A 15,166-nucleotide genomic window follows, 5' to 3' on the forward strand; every position below is an offset into this window, starting at 1 on the left:
GACTCTTTGGACTCTTTGACGATTCAGTTGTTGAACAACCAGGCCGTTTTGGGGGTTTCCTAGCTGATTTTGGAAGTACGAGGATTCCGCCGCGGACACGAGCGATATAATCGAAAATTTGAAACAATTATATTGAGATTAAGTTTTGGACATTATGGTTTTAACAGCTTGCTATTAGAATGAAAGTACACAAGTTGCAGATGAATACGAAAGAGTAAAATGTATGCATTGTAAAAGATATGAGAGAGAAGGAATACAGTTGTGATCTTAGTAGAGAAGTGTTTAGATTGTATGTTCTACAAACGGATTCAGGAAATAAGTGTTATAGAATATTATTTCAATATCTCAGTTAAACACAGCTGATATGGAGAGTATATTGTTTATTTAATTTTATTTAGTTTTATTACATGCACTACAAGTGATATACTGTATACAAGTTTATATTGTAGTCCATAACCCCTAACCGATAGATGGCGGAAACAGCCTAAAAAAGGTCACAGGTAGAAGACGAGAGAACGAAGAAGACAAATAGCAAAACCACGACGAAGAAGAGTACGACGACGACGACGTAGCATTCCCGCTAACACATTCTTGCCGCTTTATCGCTATTTTATGTTAGTAACTGGTAGTCAAGGCGGCGACGCTTTGATCTTATTTGTAACGTGCTCTTCATGCTCTTAGTGCTACAAAATCGTAGTCCCAAAGACTCTAAAGGCGAGGGCTTCGTTAAATCGGGTAAGCTAGTCACATCTACCGCATTGCTTAATGCATCCTTTTATACTTGACTTGTGAGGTCAATTCAACTTTCGACTACGGCAGCGGTCACAATAAATTCAAATCTGTAATTTTCATCGTGGGAAGATTCCATCCCTTCTGTCGTCACTGTATGTTAAAGCTGATGATGCTAGCCTTTGAACGGCACCGGTCAAATGTAGAAACAGTACGGTTGAGCCTTTATTTGAGAATTTGAGTGTTGGTAGCAACTTGACTTTAATCACACTTTTGAGAGATGCGTCGTTATGCAGTAGCCGTTTATGTTCATTAAAAAATGTCAAATTCGATTCAATTTTGGGGTTCTGTGCGTGACGTTTTTACCGAGTACTTTGTTCCCGCCTTGCTTTTTTGCGTAATATTAATGCAACCAAAATGAAACTACACGCAATATTTTTGTAAAAGTTACCTTTTTTTGACAGAAATAAGTGTTATAATGATGTAAAAAGTATATGTTGTATTTGCAAAAGAAAATAGACCAATAATAATACATAAATATTCTACTCCACGGAAAGAGACTTATCTAGCTCAGGGGTCTCAAACTCCATTCCTCGAAGGCCGCTTTCTTGCATGTTTTAGAAATTTCCCACCTGCAACCCACCCGATTCAAATGATCAGCCCATCAACAGGTTCTGCAGGGGACTGATAACGATCCCGATCATTTGAACCAGGTGTGTTGCTGGAGGAAACATCAAAATCATGCAAGAAAGTGGCTCTCGACGATCGGAGTTGAGACCCCTGATTCGAGTTGCTGCAGCTGCTGACTCCTTCACTAAGTAAAAATAATGTACTTTACTATTTTCCAAAGAAGTAATCCACAATGAAAGCAATTATATTTTATCAATAAAATAAACATAGCTGATACCACATACGTGGACAGTTACTACTATTCTGTTACAATTAACCCCCCCACACACACACAATGGACTCTGGGGGAAAAAAAAGTGAAAAGAGTAATTATAGATACAAATTGTAAGCGCTAACAAGCAGGCATATTCGGGGCTGCTTTTTTTTTTGTTTGTTTTGGGTTGCATTTTTTCGCATCCCAAGTCTGCAGAGTGCAAAGAAATATAAAGGTATTCGGGTGCAAAATGTGCTTCCCTAAAAACACCCAGTCTGGAGAAGGAACTTTTCAAACTTGAGACCACTGAAACATTTTGCTCATTAGGAGTGAGCCAAAATACCTGTCAACATGTACATGTGTCAGTAACAGATACAAGAAATAAGTTGTTGAAATGCACCAATTAACTTACACGAAGGGCACAGTCATTTTTTTTTTCTATTCCAGTTTCATGAATTAGTTGTTTTGAAAATAAATCCTTTGGAAGAAAATATAAAATAAATGCCTGATTTTTAGTAGCGGTAATATTTATTTTTGCTTAATCCGTTTCAAGCTTTTATGATGAGCATTATTCTTTTTATTTACTGGCTCGTTGTTTCTCTGTTTGTTAGTGAGGATGATGGAGATGGATGATCAGCTGGAGGTGACAATGTCACAGTCTGAAGAAACCAGCGCAAAGAGGGGGAGGTTTGAGTTTGGTAAGTTGGGTGGCAATGTTTTACATGAAATTAAAACTACATTTGTGTTTACTTTTCTATATATATTCTGGTATTTTGTTTGTGCGTGTGTTGCATATTCCGATTTTATTCTTATTATTTTTTTAAATTTTCATTTTAGAAAACTTGCCTGAATCCCAATGCGAGCCGGGTCCTTCCACAAGTGGCTCTCCGTGCAAACGGACGCGTTTGGAATACGGGTTATTGAAAAGAGTGGAGGTGTCGTTGGTCAGGCTTCCTGACTACAAGATCAGCGCTCTTCGACCGCCGACGCCGCCGCAGTTTTACAGCGAAGATGAATCGCAAAGCAGTTCGGATTCCGATATGGAGCAATTTGAGGAATCCAGTGATTCCGATAATCAATCAGCAAACCGATCGAAAGCTAAGAAGAAGAAAAAAGTCAACAATATGGGTAAGTACTTCATATCCTATCCTCGAAATAATATAAAGATGATGTAGCCACTTTTTTCTTTATTCCGTCTCAGGGTTGCAGGTTAGCTGTACCCTCTCCAAGCAGACTTTGGATAAAATGTGGGGTGCACCCTGGCGTGGTGCATGGTCACATAGCTATTGGTGGCACTGACTGTACCATATCATTTTCCAAACTTTTCAGCCCTATTGATTGTGGTTGATTCACCTGATTTTCATAGCCACTGTGTATTGGTGTTAATGGTCGATGATGGGCTTCATCTCTCCAACCGGGTCTAGAAAATGGACGGATGTTCACATGTTGTGCTCCTCCCGATGTTCACAGATCACACTCCCATAATTGATTCATCAGCATTTGCCTACGTGCCTCAAGAAACGACTAAAACTCGCCCTGATCTGCCTGAGGAGGAAATCGCCGTAGGCGCGACCGTACTGGCCAGGAAGAAGAACTTAAGGTGGCAGCGGGGACAGATTGTGGAGGTTGTTACTAAAGGTGGGAATAATTTAGCACTCACTTTTGAAAGGTTGATATAATGTATCGCGATCTATCTGTCCCTATGGGAAAATTAAAAAAGAAAAGCCCCTTAACCTGATGACTTTTTGAGTATGTTAGCATCTCAATTCTGCAAAACTGAGTTGTTGTTCGGCAGGGATACCCAAGCATGCTCGAGATTGAGTGCACAACCTGATGGCGTTACGTTTCCTCGCAGGATTTTGTGGTAGACGGCACAATTCATAGTTTCACATCACAGAAAGTTGTCCAGGTCCTGAAGATGCAAAGCAGCCCCAGACCACCACATTGCCGTCAGGCTTGACTGTTGATGTGATCGTTTTATTATTATTATTATTATTTCTTTTTGCCAGATGAAACAGACCATGCATTTTTCAAAAGGTTCCGACTTTCCAAGTCCACGCAATACTTCTCCAAAAAGTCTTTGTATGATCAAGATGTTGACTTTGCAAATTTAAGATGAGCCCATTGTTCGCCCTAGAACTCTCCTGTAGATTAACTTTTTGCCCCCTTTTTTTTTTTTTTTTTTTTTTTTTTTTTTTTTTTGCCTTGATTATGAACACTGACCTCAACTTCGTATAAGGTCTGTCGTTCTTTTCATTTTGGGTTCTTTGTGACCTTCTGGATGAGCCGTCGTTGGAGTCCGGGCAGATTTGGTTGAGCAACCACCCCTGGGAAAAATCACTACTGTTCCCAGTTTTCTCCATTTGTGGATAACGGCTATGAATTGAATAAATCCCGTGCTAATCGGGCCTGATCTGACTGGTATATTGTATTTATGTATTTATTGTCCTTGTAGAAGACGGACGACTGAAGTACAAGATTATGTTTGAAGAAAAGGGAAGGAGCCTGGTGTCAGGACACCACATTGCTTTTGAGGTCACACCGAGGCTGGAGCAGGTGTACGTCGGCGCACGCGTGGTCGTCAACTGTCAGGAGGACACGATTCCATTCCGAGCGGGTATCTTGGCAGAGCTCCCCAGCAGAAAGAACCGCTTAAGGTGTGTGACAGGTGCATTTAGACAAGAATTTGAAAATAAGTTCCAATTATTTTTGGAAAGTATTTGCTAATAGTGCGTTCTTCATGATGACATGTGAACTGTTCTTAATCGGTGTTTCAGTAATTGATTATTTAAAAAAAGCTGTTAGAACAAAAACGCGAAAGACAGAAGTGCAAGTGCCAATTGGACAGGAAATGAGAAGTACAGCCGTGCCTGATCATAGCATCCGCAGTAGTGCCGGTATACGTAATTGTTTTGGACTTTTTATTTCGTGTTGACTTTTGCTTTTTAAATAGTTTAAATTCGTTTTTAGAGCAGGATATTTTCAAAAGTGCTTCGTTTTAGTTGAGTTCTTATTAGTGTTGGTGTTAGTTTTATTTTTGGTTTTGAATACGGCACATTTCGGGTGTGCATGGTTAAAAAATGGTCACTGAGTATTGCGCAATAAAATAAACTACAATTCCCAAACAGCTGTTCGACCTTCGTCCTTTGGGGCCGAACAGTAATACCGAGATTTAAATAAATACATTTAAAATAAACCCCGAAATCATGGATGAAAATGATTTACAAAAATGAAAACAAAGGACATTTTCACTATAATTCCAATTTTTTTATTTTATTTTAAAAATATAAAATCTAGTCTCTTGTTTATTTATTTATTTATTTATTTATTTATTTATTTTAATGAAAAGGTTCTTTCAATTTAATTTTATTTTGTTCATTTTTCTTATCTATAATACCCTTGGAAGAAACATTGGGAACTTAATATTCTTACTAACTTTTGGTGAATGAAAACTGATATGTTTATGACACCATGCGCTCATCTCATAGCTCCTCTCACTAGCACAATGAATACATGATGAGGATAAATGGTTTCAATTTTTTTTAAATATTGGATATACCAATTATTTCATATACTGTTTTGGAATTGGTAATCACACCGTATGTAAAATAACATTTATTGGTAAATATGTCAGACATTGGTAATGGAATTGACGAATAGTGCTCTGAATAGTAATTGAATCAAATCGTGAGGTACATTTTTAGATTTTTAGATAGAATGTTTAGTTTTGCAAATCGGGTTGGGGTGTTAAAGAATGTAGTGCCAAAGAGTTTTAGGTCATGTCTTGTGATTTTACGTAAGAAATGGCATTTTCAGGTAATTAAATCTTTGAATCCGTTTTTAGGTTTTTGGTGTTCCTGGATAACCACAGACCCGTCTATGTTGGCTTAACATTATTTTACCTGGTGTGCAGACCATGTAAGTTTGACACGTTCACACGTTTTTTTTAACCTGACTTTATTCACACATAGAAAACAAGTGTACCAATCCAAGGTTTCATTCAATGATTTCATAGTCGTCTTCTGCTTTTGGTTTCAACTAGAGCTGCCCCCGACTAGTCGGCATAGTCGACGTGGCCGATGACGTAAATACGTCGGGGACGCACAACATACCGTCGACGTCAAGCGCCAAAAAACCTAGAGGAAACACTGGCCTGCTAACCATAGTCCGTGACTGTACTAATATATAATGTGTGCTTTTTCATCGTTATAATACTTTAAGCGGAAGTCAACGCAAACATATTTTTTTCAAGAATATGTTTTATGCAAATCCACTAGTTGAAACAGGGCATTCTGATAAATATTGCGTTTGTGGAATAAGTGTTAATCCACTCATTTTTAGCCGTCTCTGGGGGCGGCCATTTTGTCTTCTGTCGACCGAAAATGACATCACAACAGCTCACAACGACCAATCGCGGCTCAGATTCAGAGAACAGGTCAGCTGTGATTGGTCGTTGTGAGCAGTTGTGATGTCATTTTCGGTCGACAGAAGACAAAATGGCCGCCCCTAGAGATGGCTAAAAACAAGTGCATTTTGCTACTTAACTTATATTCCACAAATGAAAAAATTAATCAGAATGCTGTGTTTCAACTAGTGGGCCTGCTGGGAACATATTCTTGAAAAAAATATGCTTGGGTTGACTTCCGCTTTAAGTATGCACTGCTTTATCTGTTTCAGGATTAAGCAAACTGATGTTATTTATTTTTTAGTTATTTATTTTTGTTAGTTCTTTTACTTGGGCTGTTCACACATGCACGCACACATTGTTTTATCGTTATGTATAGATAAATATACCTCATTCATGTTCACACATCATGATGCCTTCCGAAAAGAGATGTCACTGTTCATTCAATTTCAAGGTTGTTTTTTTTTTACTTAAATAAACAAAGAATTTAAATAAGCTTTCAGAAGTGTTTTTTGGAATTAATAAGCGTCACGTCGAAAATAATCGCTAGATTGGTCGAAAAATTAATTGTTAGACTAATCGTAAAAATAGTCGATAGATTAATCGGGAGAAAAATAATCGTTTGGGACAGCCCTAGTTTCAACTTGGATACTTGAGTGTTTATTACAAGACTGCTTTTGTCACCCATCAGTACCAGACCCCACAGACGACATTCAGGACGACACCCACAAGCGTTTTATGAAGCAGTACATCAAGGACTGGCCGTACCCTCATTTAACTCAGTACAAACCTGGTCAGAGCGCCTCCGTGGAGTTTAACGGAGTCCAGCAGAGGTGCAAGGTGGAGATGGTCGATTCCAGCTTGATAATGGTGGTTTCTGAGGTTGGTGGCAGCTTTTACACGTCTGTTTATCTAATTCTCGTCGTCTTCTTTGCCCGATTGGTTTGGATGACACTTGCGGTTATTTTGTCATGCCCTCAGTGTAATCAGCAGCACAAAGAGTGGATTCACCGTGGCTCCATTCGGCTGTCACATATGCCAAGGTTCTTGGAACTGAGGAGAAGAGAAGCTGAGGCAGGTGAACAGTAATGTGACTCCAGTTACAAGTCCATCATTGTAACAAGACTCAAACTTCTCTGTAAAATACCTTCTTTTCTCTTTTTTTTTTTGGCGGGGCCATAATTGGCTTACTTTTTATATTCTTTAGTTAGATTTCTCTCCAGTGAATTGTACAAATGTGCTTGGTGAATTTTTGGGTGGATTGCGACTTCAATTTAAACAACTATTAAAAACAACTTTTTTTCAGTGTTTAGTGTTTTAGTTTTTCCTGAAAAGTGTAAATTGTGTATATAGTTATTCATTAGCAGCTCTGTTTTAGACATCGACCACATGCATTAGTTTAAATGCAAACTGAGAGAACCCAGTAAGAATAGAGGTTAGTACATCTACAAAAGTGTTTTTTTCCCCTTTTAAATACAGGAGTATAGGTGAAGATGAAGACTAATGTTCTCAAAAAAAAAAAAAATGCTTTTTTTGTCTTTTTTTTGTTTTTAATGTTTTACAGTGAAACCTTGGTTTACAAATGACCCGTCTACGAACATTTTCGGTTTTACGAACATTTTCAAAGAAAAATGACCTCTGTTCGTGTACTGTTTTTGGTTCACAAACACTCTTTGCATGGCTGCAGAGTCTTAGTTGTGCTTCTTGCGCCACATGAACAACAGTAGATGTTTGTTTGACCAATCGCAGATGTTATTTTTGGTCTAAATTAGCCCTCAGTCTACTTCTAAATTCTAAACAGGGAAAACTGCTAGCGACATACATGAACAGCAATCTATATTGCACATTGCACGGCGATTTGCTAGTGCACACTGCATTATTTCTTTATACCGGTAATTGTGTTTTCACATATTTCTATATTGTACAGTATTTATTGTTAACCATACAGTAATAAGGTTAATAATATAAGTTGGCTCTGGGGCTGGAACAGGTGAGTTGCATTTCCATTTATTTCAATGGGAAACATTGCTTTGCGCAAACGGTCACTGAGCGGATTACATTTGTAAACCAAGATTGTACTGTATTTAAATTATTTCATTTTGTTTTAGTTAAATTTTGGAAAGTTGTAAAAAAAAATGTTTAAATTTGAATTGTACGCAGTTCTTATTCCCTTATCCATCAATGCTATGAATATTTAAATGTATGCTGCAGCATTTACAATATCTTAATAAAACGAAGTAAAAGTGTTTTTAATCTTGAAGAAATTGTCATTTCTGGAAACAAAAAACGTCTAAGTAGCGACATCAAATGGTATTGTTTTGGAACACTAAAAAGACGTGTTATTCGTGCGTTTGACCACGGGGAGGCAGCAACGGTTTCAACATGAACGAAGAAGACGAAGACTCACATCCATCACGGTATGTAGTTGTTCGGAAAGAACGTACAAGGTGAGGCGTCTGTCGTGGTTTAATTTGAATGCGTTACTCCTCGTAACTCCGGACTTTGTGAAACCTATCATATCTGGACAACGTATCAACAACAGAAAAATTACTGGGAATACGTACTTGGAACTTTTACGCTGCCTTATCCTACCGCCATTTTAAGGTCAGTTCAGTAGATATGTTGACCGTAATTCAAACAGTCTTAAATATCGTAATATTCGTGACGTTTTCTGGTTTAATTTTATACACATTTGTTTCGTGATGCTGATATTGTGTGAATTTGAAGGAAACGATATGGCTAAACCATGATTGAGTTGAGCCTTTCTGAAAACTCAAAATTGACAAAACTACATTGAGAACATAACAGCGTTTGACACTATAAATGATTGTAAATTCTCCCTTGGCATTTATTTACTATATTTTAAGTAAGTAAGTAAACTCCAAAAGTAATGTGACAGTGATGCCGGACATTTATTTTTGCTACAGACCCAGTACGTTTGAGTTTCACATTAAAAGTTGTCTATGAGATGAAAGCAACATAGACTTTTGACCATTTACATCCAGATCCAACTTGCAAGTGAGCCAAATGATTGCAACACACAGATTTAAATAGATGAACGTGAACAAGACATGGTGAATACTAGTGGTGCACTGAGGGATACTGATCTCTTAATAAATGTTTGTGCATTATCTGCTCTTGTCATTTTTTTTCAATAAAGGGATGTAAATTTGAAGTGAATGTTAAAAAAAAAAAGTCAAGATTCCTCAATGAATCCAAAAAAATACGTGATAGATTAATAGATTATTAAAAATAATTGCTAGTGAGCAGATCTGAAAATGAAAAATGTGCCACTACTCCATGTCATCGGTATCGTCCGATCTCACTCATTGATGATCGTGCCGTCATCGGCAGAATAAAACCCTGATCGGAACACCCCTACTAGATAGATGCACGTCGACAAAATTGTTAGTATCCCTATAGAAGTGAAAGAAAAGCCCACAGTGGTTACAGCAATAACACAAATCTGGCAAAAGTAAATATAAATACTATAATAAATACTTTAATAATTCTGTTTAACCGCATTGTCTGATATAAATACAAGTTTCATGAAAAATAACTAATGAAAATAAGACATTTTGAATTGTGATTGAGGGCTGTTTCTTCTTTTTTTCTTTTTTTTTTGAATAATTCTGTTTAACCGCAATGTCTCATTTTCATTGGTTCATTTTCATTAAAGGTTTATTACTACTTTTGTTAGATTTCAAGTTTCTTCAGTCACCACTAAGTTGTCTTTCATTAACTGAGGGATACTAACTGCTTTTCTGCATTAACAGGCCTGTGACTAACTATAACTTTGTGCCAGAAATTGTCAGGCTCATCCCTGTACTTCTTGAAAATTCAAAGCTTGGCCTCCCTGTGTTTCTTCGTAATGAGTGGTTCACATCTTCTGTTGGATCCTGTACAACAATGATATTCGGAACTATTTATTGTTTGAATAATCACTGTACAAAACACACCTGTCCAGGGTCCATGTTTCAATATTATGCTCAGGCAAAAAAAAAAATGCTGGGTATAAATAAAAGTATCTATATTCTCCTTGGAAATAACAGTTGAAATGTCGTGCTAAAGTCTCAGTTTCGAAATTTGATAACCACAATGTAACATTTGCAGTGATTATGGAGGGGAATGAGTTGGAGATGACACAAGAAGAGCTCCAGAGTTGGATTTTGAAAACTGTGCAAAAAATGGATGTGACCCCTCCTGGGGTACTGGAGCAATGCAATCTTTTGAAGTCTCTACTGGAAAAGTGGGACAAACAAGCTGACCGACTCATGGAACTCAGCAAGTGAGTGGACTGTGACCTGGTGTACTTGCAAATTATTCTTTGACAAATGAATTGGAGCAGCAGTCATTTCCAAAATCTAGAAATGTTTAATAATCATCCTTTGAATGGTGCGCCGTTTTTCCAAACAAATTCTCTGTAAACTTTTCCTAGTTGATCAATGGCTATGCAATGCTTTGTGGCCCTTGTCTTAGATTTGTTGCTTCTTTAAACCGCATCATCTATTAAGAATCAAGATCATTGCAAGATATGTACCCAAATGCAGCGCATGTCATCAAAATGTGATGCGTATTTGGAGGAAAAAAAACAACCAAAAAACACTACGAGCAGCCCCACTTCTCCTAACTCAGCAAATGTATCCTTCTATAATAATATGTCAGAGTTTAATGAGAAAGTCACTGAGGATTCGGGGGGGGAAAATATTCTCACATATGACATCACCATCGCAGAGGAAAACAAATCGGGATTAGATTATTTTCCCAAATTGTTCAGTTTTACTTCTTAGGTGGTGATTAATGCGAAGGGCTACCAGTTTGACTTACACTTTTAAATATCAGATTTGCTCAAATTATTTCAGACTTGTTCTGTTTTCCTCTTTTCTCCCCTTGGCGCATTGGCGCCTCGCAGCTCTGCGGCAGCACATGAAGCCGTTGTGAAGGAACTGTATGGTCTTCTGGGTTGGGAATACACCGACATAGATTCTGATGAGGATGTCATCGAAATCACAAGCGATGGTAAATGAGTTCATGGATCCATCCGAAATCCAAAGCCCACATATCCATCAAGCGAGCTACTTTCATTTGGCTCGGTTTTCAATGCATTTTCGTTGTTTGGCTTTGCAGGAATCTCCGCTTTGTCGTGTGATTCTGAGATCGACGTTTGTGGCACTCCGTCAAGAAGTTGCACCCCCGTACCAAGCAGCAACTTAAATGACACTGCCAGACAAGTTTGTTTAATTAGACAGGCAAAGGTGGTCTTGACCAAACTGAAGAAAGGCGAAATTTGGAGTCTATCTGGAAAAAGTCCTGAGAATCACAGCTGTGCCAACGAACGCTCAAGTCCCGATGCGTCCGAGTCGGACAGCAGCGCAGACGATTCCAATTTTGTCGCGTATGAGTCCGATGTCATTGTGGAGCCGTCACCAAACAAAAGACGACGTATCAGGATTAGGTGGCCTACGAAAACCCGCGCGAGGAAAACATCAGGACCGCCGCCGCCGGACACAAAGACGAAGGACGCCAAACAATCACCGTGTAAAACACGCCCTGTAACAAATGACACTGCGGGCCGCGCTAAGACCGCGGGTACACAAACATCCTCATGCGAAACCAACTCCGCAGGAAATAACCAAGTGCGCAAAACCACCTCAATTGAAAATAACACTGTGAGTAAACCCGAGTCAACTGAAAATAGCACTATGAGCAAAACCAACGCAACGGAAATTAAAACTGTGAGCAAGACCAAGGCAACAGGACCAGATGCCGGAAAAGCCGCGCCCACCGCCCAGCCATCTCGCCCAGGTACAATTATGATCAGAATTGTTTGTTTACCACCGAGTGCACGGACCATTTGAAATGTCCCTTTTGCACTCGCAGCCGATACTGCAGTGTGCATAATATCAACGTGCTGCCAGTCCACCGAGGGTTCCTTCAAGACGCCCATGAAAATGCCAGAAACGAAGATCGAAGTCGGTACGAAGGTCTTGGCCAAGAAGACGACAATGTGTTGGCAGTATGGGAAAGTGAAGAAAGTGATCAAAACGGGTAAAGAGAATTTACATTCTGGGTTTGTACAAGTTATGAGTGGAGCAAGTGACTGAATTGATTGCTTACATGTGTTGCACTGTCAGGGAAAAAAAAAAAAAAAGACTATAATTTTATAACATTTAATTGTAATTATTATCAAAAGTTGAACTGCTCTGCAGCTTCAGTTTTCAGTAGAGATGCTTTATAACCGGCTGTTCTAAAACAATATTAAAAAAATGTGATGATCGAGACTCAGTTTCTATTAAACTATTAAAATAATGAAAGAGCTTTTGACTCATTCTGACATAAGGCAAACCATTCACTCTGCAATACAGAATTTAATTTGGATTTAAAGCGCAAGTCAACCCAAACATATTTTTTTTTCAAGAATATGTTCTATGCAAGCCCACTAATTGAAACAAGGCATTCTAATAAATATTATATTATAATATAATAATATTATCATAAATATATTAAGCAGCAAAATCTTCCCCTTTTTAGCCATCTCTGGGGCGGCCATTTTGTCACTTCTGTCGACTGAAAATGACAACACAACTGCTCAGGTAACAACCAATCACGGCTCAGCTCTAGAAAACAGGTGAGCCGTGATTGGTCCTGAGCAGTTGTGACGTCATTTTCAGTCGATGGAAGTGACAAAATGGCCGCCCCCTGAGATGGCTAAAAAGGGGAAGATTTTGCTACTTAACTCATATTCCACAAACGCAATTGTAATCAAAATGCAGTGTTTAGACTAATGGGAGCACATACAACATATTGTAAAGTCCCTCAATTCTAAATTATTTTGACGTATTTTTTTCCCCCCGCCCAGCCGATGACAAGCTCAAATATTTGGTCCGGTTTAAAGACAAGGCCAAGCGCCTGGTCTCCGCGCACCACCTCGCCTTCAGCACCACATCCCAGTTAGAGCACTTGTACGTCGGCGCGCGAGTGGTGGTCGGCCGCAACGACGACGAGGTCTTCCGCTCCGGCATTTTGGCAGAGCTCCCAACCAGAAAGAACCATCAGAGGTATGTTGTATAAAGAATGCTTGTCGCGCATTCACTTTCAACTACTTGTGTAGGATCAATTCTGATTGAACATATGTTTAGGTTTCTGGTCTTTGTTGACGATCAGACGGCGTTGTATGTCGGCTTACCTCATCTTCACCTGGTGTGTGCACCCTGTAAGTTTTCAAACTTCAACTGCCCCATGGATAATTTATTATTATTATTTTTTTTATTTAAATGCAGATTCGTGTATGTTTTTGTTATATTTTTATAACAAAAGTGGACCTTGAGAAAATAGATTGCGTGTTAAATCGCAAATTTGAAAGGAAAAAAAATATTTTTCGAAAATCGTTCAGTGCTATAAAGTGTGACACCACGAGTTCACTGAATGCTGAACTTTTTCATAGTTTTCTTGGACAGAATTTTGTTTTTATTATCCCTAAGCCATAATAAGCAGAATTACACGAAACAAAGGCTTGAAATATTTGAATTTACTGTTGGCTGTCATGATTCTTCAGTATGACTTTTGACTTTCTGTAATGGCTGACAATAACCGCATGTAAATTTGGAGCGGTTTGACCTGACTTTTGCCCTCTTTGTTTTTCTCGTGACAGTGAGCAACCCTGTTGATGACATCAGCAACACTTCCCACAGGAAATTTGTGAAGGAATATTTAAAGGTCTGGCCTTACCCTCCGCTTGCCCAGTGCAGTCCTGGACAAGCCCTTAATGTGGAGCACGATGGAGTTCAGCGTAACTGCGTGGTTCAGTTGCTCGACTGTAGCCTGATGCAGGTCGTCTTTGTGGTCAGTATAATCAAAATATTGCTCTTCTGAAAGAACCCCAGCCTTGCCACGAGTAGTGAACATGTACAATATCCATTTAAAGTCGAAGTCAACCCCCCCCAAAAAAATCTTTACAAGAATATGTTCTATGCAGACCAATCATGGCTCAGCTTCAGAAAACAGATGAGCCGTGATTGGTCGTTACCTGAGCAACTGTGATGTCATTTTCAGAAGTGATAAAATGGCCGCCCTCTGAGAAAGCTAAAAACGAGTGGATTTTGCAGCTTAACTCATATTCCACAAATGCGATATTAATTAAAATGCTGCGTTTGGACTAGGAAGGCAGAGAGAACATATTATTGTCAAGATCATTTTGGGGTTAACTTAAGGGGGGTTAAGTATTATTTTAGTACTATTATTAGGAAATACAGTTTTTGTTGTTTCATAATTGTACCCTGTAGTCATTTTGCGTTGTTATCTTTAGGAAAGTCAACTTACGGAATGGATCTACAGGGGTACGTGGCGCTTGGAGCACATGGCTAAAATGAAGCAGTTGAAAACGGGATCTTAATGTTGCTGGACAATAAAAGTCATGTGCATCTTGTGACTTATACATCTCTCTCTCTCTGTATGTATGTGTATGTGTGTATATATGTATACATATATATGTATATACATATATATATGTATGTATATATTTTAATTGATTCCCCCATTTATTCAAAAATGTATACTTGATGTTACCAGCATTTTTTGTGATGACATTTATTTATTTTTTTTACATTTCACTGGCCTTTTAACATGCTTTGTGATGTGCGAAGTTATTGTTACGTTTTTTTTTATATAAAAAAAAGTCATGTTCTGTTTTGAATAAAATTATGTTTTCTAGTTTTCCTCATGCCCAGTTTGATGCAACATTAGGTACTCCTGCAGCCTCGCTTGCTTTTTAGGCAGTACATCATTTTCAGTCCAATTAAGTGAAATTGGATAATGACATCTTAGACATCTTAATTTTCTATTTTGTTGCCTGGAACGAGTAAGGAAAAGTCTAAAAACAGTTTTATTTTCAATTTTTAATTCTAAAACGAAAATAGAATACAGCACGTGACACAAATCAAAATACGGCTCGTATATCTGTTTTAGATTCCCGGAGGTTGTCACCGAAAGCATTTCTCCGAGTGATCAGGAGACGGCGACAGCGTAGCGCCTGAAGACGATATCGTGAACTGTATTGTCACCTGGAAAAATGTATCCACTGTTAAAGAAATACTGTAATGATAATATAATATAAGAAAAGTAATAAAAACAAATAAAACTTGAATGAAAAC

The 15,166-nt window shown here is 38.3% G+C and overlaps 2 protein-coding genes across 2 annotated transcripts; both read left to right on the forward strand.

Moving 5' to 3' along the window:
* Window positions 1–501: 501 nt before the first annotated feature.
* LOC147132589 (histone-lysine N-methyltransferase SETDB1-B-like) lies at window positions 502–8,263 on the forward strand. The gene is made up of 8 exons (XM_086015237.1): window positions 502–735; window positions 2,224–2,310; window positions 2,450–2,740; window positions 3,083–3,250; window positions 4,068–4,269; window positions 5,457–5,530; window positions 6,709–6,899; window positions 6,999–8,263. The coding sequence occupies exons 1-8, from the start codon at window positions 672–674 to the stop codon at window positions 7,104–7,106; spliced, it is 1,185 nt and encodes a 394-aa protein (XP_085871363.1). The 5' UTR covers window positions 502–671; the 3' UTR covers window positions 7,107–8,263.
* A 156-nt stretch (window positions 8,264–8,419) lies between these two features.
* On the forward strand, window positions 8,420–14,451 carry setdb1a (SET domain bifurcated histone lysine methyltransferase 1a). Its single transcript, XM_086015236.1, has 9 exons — window positions 8,420–8,621; window positions 10,131–10,305; window positions 10,930–11,036; window positions 11,145–11,822; window positions 11,898–12,065; window positions 12,877–13,075; window positions 13,157–13,230; window positions 13,669–13,859; window positions 14,323–14,451. The coding sequence occupies exons 2-9, from the start codon at window positions 10,136–10,138 to the stop codon at window positions 14,407–14,409; spliced, it is 1,674 nt and encodes a 557-aa protein (XP_085871362.1). The 5' UTR covers window positions 8,420–8,621; window positions 10,131–10,135; the 3' UTR covers window positions 14,410–14,451.
* Window positions 14,452–15,166: the final 715 nt, after the last annotated feature.

Source organism: Filicampus tigris, chromosome 18 (genome assembly GCF_054856515.1).
Source record: "Filicampus tigris isolate MCC_2025a chromosome 18, RoL_Ftig_1.0, whole genome shotgun sequence".
NCBI lineage: Eukaryota > Metazoa > Chordata > Actinopteri > Syngnathiformes > Syngnathidae > Filicampus > Filicampus tigris.